At 46.1% G+C, this 4,102-nt stretch overlaps 1 protein-coding gene across 1 annotated transcript in view; it reads right to left on the bottom strand.

Moving 5' to 3' along the window:
- Positions 1-4,102, bottom strand: part of REPS2 (RALBP1 associated Eps domain containing 2) — a 174,282-nt gene that overhangs the window by 32,549 nt on the left and 137,631 nt on the right. The window contains exons 17-18 of the mRNA XM_077761695.1: positions 3,683-3,766; positions 2,307-2,452 (exon numbers count right to left, since the gene is read on the bottom strand). Coding sequence (XP_077617821.1) covers positions 2,307-2,452; positions 3,683-3,766 — 230 coding nt within the window. The remainder of the gene's footprint in view (positions 1-2,306; positions 2,453-3,682; positions 3,767-4,102) is intronic.

Below are 4,102 nucleotides of genomic sequence, written 5' to 3' on the forward strand. Positions count from 1 at the left end.
CGGCTCCTAGCTATGACACTAAAAGCACAAGTAACAAAAGAAAAAAAAAAAAGATAAATTGGACTTCATCAATATTACAAACTTCTGCACTGCAAAGGACACCACGAAGAGAGTGAAAAGACAACCTACAGAATGGGAAAGAATACTTACAAATCACATATCTGACAAGGGACTTGTATCCAGAATAGGTCAAGAACCCATTACTCAGAATGAAAAAAAAAAAAATCCAAGCAGAAAAGGGCAAAGGATCTGAGTAGACATTTTGCAAAAGAAGATATATAAATGGCCAATAAATATATGAAAAGATGTTCAACCTCATTGGCCAAGAGGGGAATGCAAATCAAAAACGCAATAAGATATCCCTTCACACCCACTAGGATGGCTGTAATAATTAAAAAAAAAAAAAAAGGTAACAGCAAGTGTTGGAAGAACAGGACAAANCTCATTTCTTTCCAGCCAAAATGTAAAATGCTGAAGCCACAGTGGGAAACAGTTTGGCAGGTCCTGAAAATACTGTATATAGAGCCACCATATGACCCAGCAACCCCAGTCCTAGGTACATACAGTTGACAAATGAAAACATAAGACCACACAAAAACTTGTACACAAAGAGCGTACCAGCATTATTCTTTCTAGCTTCAAAGAGGCAATAACCCACATGTCCATCGACAGAGAAACGGATAAATAAAATGGGATCTATCCATGTAATGGGACATTATTTAGCAATAAAAAAAGAATTAAGTACTGATTTGTGCTACAACATGGATAAACCTTGGACACATGATGGTAACTGGAAAAAAAAAGCCAGCCACAAAAGACCACATGTTGCATGATTCCATTTACATGAAATGGCCAGAACAGGCAAATTTATAAAGACATAAAGTAGATTAGTAGTTGCCTGGGACATGGGACAGGGAATGGAAAGTGACTGCTAATGGGAACGGAATTTCTCTTGGGGGCAATGAAAATGTTCTAAAATTAGACTGCGACAACAGTTGCGCAACTCTGTGGATATACTAAAAACCACTGATCTGTACACACAGAAGGGTGAATTTTATACTGTGTGAATTGTACCTCAATAAAGCTGTTTAAAAAAAAAAACAAACGAAGGAAAGAAAATGAGAAAGATCTCTACGTGAGCCCCACCAGCAGCCGTCCGTGTGCTCTGGAAGGTGCCACGGCCACCACTGACTGACTAGTGGTAAAGCAAAGCAGAGACCAAAGCGGTAAGCTGGGGGAGCACATGGAAGTGAGTTTTGCCATCCCTGTCCCTGACGGGGATCCATCCCCGAGGCCTGAGGGTGACTGGAAGATGGTGGAGGTTGTCAGAGGCCAGTAAGGACAAAATACACTTCCTTTATGCACCGACACCATCAGGAAATGGTCCATTTGCAAAAAAAGACAAACACCATCCTGTGAAGAAGAGTGCCACATGGATTCAGAACAGGGTTTGGGCTCCAAAGGCAAGGTGCACCCCCAGAGTCTGCTGCTTCTCCTTCTACAACGGTGGAAGTGGGAGAAGCCCAAGCAGCCCCTGGGACCTGCGAGGCCTCTAGAGCAGTGCCAGGGCAGATCGTGAGCGTTTACATTAGCTACCAGTCGCGCTCACTTGGGAAGTCATTCATGGCACGTTTCTGCCCTCAACACCTTGCTCAGTTTCACTACAGGGAAACTGAGGCAAGTGATAGCCTTTCTTAAAGCAAAGCCTTCCAGAGACAAATGGTTTGTCCAAGAGCCCTGTTCTCTCGGCTTCTGGCCATGTCCACAGGTGTGCCCCCCTCCCTCCAAAGTCTGTTAGAGCCAGTCAGATGGGCATTTTGGAGGCTCCACATGCGACCATTCTGTGCCAGGTTGATCGACAACAGGAAATTTTCATGGGGACTAAGAAGAAATCACAAGCATATCTACTGAAAGCTGGGTCTGAGGGTCATGAAGCTAACCATTCGCCCTGGGGAACGTAAGACAGGTCAAGAGGAAAGACTGCCATCTCTATCACTGTCTTCTTCCCAGGAAAACGTGGGCTTCCATGAGAAGACAGGTGGGAAGGAGACAAAGAGGAGGAAGGAAGGGAAGGAATCAAACAAACCAAAACACTACAGCTTAGTACTCGCTTGGCCCTCGGGTCAGGTGGTCTCTTTCAAGGGGGCTGGCAGGCTGTAATAGCACCACAGAGATGAGTAAGACAAAACACAGCCATCAAATCACACCCTTCTATGGCCATGAACATAAATGTACACACAATTACATTCACACATACACAAAGATTTAAAAGGTAGACTCCGACCTCCCCAATCCAACAGACTTACTTTTGGACTGCCGCATGGGGTTTCACTGTCGCTGCCGATGCTGGCCCGCCAACAGTGGTAGAAGTCTCTTGGCTTTCTGTAGCTGAGTTTTCAGGTCGGAATTTCCTTCGGATGGGCTTTGATGGAGGCTGAGAATATGGTACATCCTGCGGATTAAATACAAAACAATAAAACCCAAAAGTTAAACCGAAATGCTCCCCCATCATGTCAAAGCCCCATGTTCCTCTAGGTCAGGCGTGTGCTCTGGTCAAACTCCACACCTGAGGATAAAAGGCTAATTCATGGCTTGGCAAGAACTGGAGGGACACGGGCATCAGGATCCAGGGGTCCACCTGCCCACTCTTCCTTTTCTAAATGTGTGTGCATCTCACACCATGAGGCCTTTTCTAACTGAAGACAAAGCTCACTCTTGCATCACTCTGGGGCTTGTGGGAAAATGTTATAAATTTTGAAGTGTGTGATGGTCTCAGTCATCTGCTCTTCATTCTTCCATTCTCAATTCCTTCATGAAGTCAAGTTCAGGGGCCACAAGGTCTTTTTTTTAAATGTTTAATGGTTTTTTCTTTTTTTTTTTTTTTTTTTTTTTTTCCTGTAGGNAGGACAGAGAGAGAGAGTGCACGTAGAGGAGGGGCAGAGAGAGAGGGGGAGACACAGAATCCGAAGCAGACTCCAGGGTCTCAGCACAGAGCCCAACATGGGGCTCAAACCAACAAACCATAAAATCATGACCTGAGCTGAAGTCATATGCTTAACCGACTCAGCCACCCAGGCGCCCTATCCAGAGCCACAATGTCCTCTGGCCTGCTTCCTGGGAGGGCCCTCCTCACCTGTGCTCCCGAGACCCAGGCCCCTGTTCTGACCAGAGAAGGGCCTGAGAAAAACGGGAGCAACAAGAAGAGGGCGGGAAGGTAAACAGAGAACAGAACGCGGGAGTGGTGCCCACCGAGCAAAATGACATGGGACTCAGTGACACAGGGGAGGGGAGGAGGGCTAAGGTGAAGACACCAGGACGCAAGAAGACACCACGGCACACAGAGGGCAGACCGCCCTCCCCCAGAGGCTCTCCCAGAGGCTCAGCAGCATGCAGCGTTCCACTAAAGTCACCTGGTCCTCCCCACCTGAACTTGCCGAGAGCGAGGCCGCCATATTTAACTGGGGTGCTGAAGAGGAAGGTACAAACTGTCAGTGGCATCAAGGTCAGGCCCAAGAATCATCAGCACCCTAGTCTTCACAAAGAACCCACATTCTAGAAAACCTGGACCGTTAACATTCACTTAAGGACACACAAACCATACAACAGATTTGCAAACAAAGACAAGAAGCCCAGGGTCGTGGCTCACAAGGCCAGGACACCAGCACCTTCCCTCTGGCCTTACCTTCTTTGTTGGACTATTCTCTGCAGCTTGGGAGGGGGCTCTGTTCACCTGGGGGTGTATTTCAGCCTCAGATGCTTGTTCAGACTGTAGCAAAATATCACACAAAAGATAAGAATGCAAACACATAACCACCTAAATATATAACGAATAACACTTAGAAAAAGTCACTAAGTGGAAGCTGATTTAGACCAACGTATAGCCAAGCGTGGTCAGGTCTGCAGATCCTTGAGAAAACCTTCCCTAGACCCTGCCATTCCCTCCCATGCTCCCTTCCAGCCTTGTTCAGTCTTAAGAAAAGGAATCACAGTAATGTCTACAACTAGACATATGCATTGTGGAAAAACTGATGCTTTATAAGTTGAAACAAAAAATATTAAGGCTTATCAGGAAAAAAAGAGGGGGCTGGGAATGGAGTTAAAA

The sequence above is a fragment of the Crocuta crocuta genome, unplaced genomic scaffold (assembly GCF_008692635.1).
Source record: "Crocuta crocuta isolate KB4526 unplaced genomic scaffold, BGI_CrCroc_1.0 scaffold657, whole genome shotgun sequence".
NCBI lineage: Eukaryota > Metazoa > Chordata > Mammalia > Carnivora > Hyaenidae > Crocuta > Crocuta crocuta.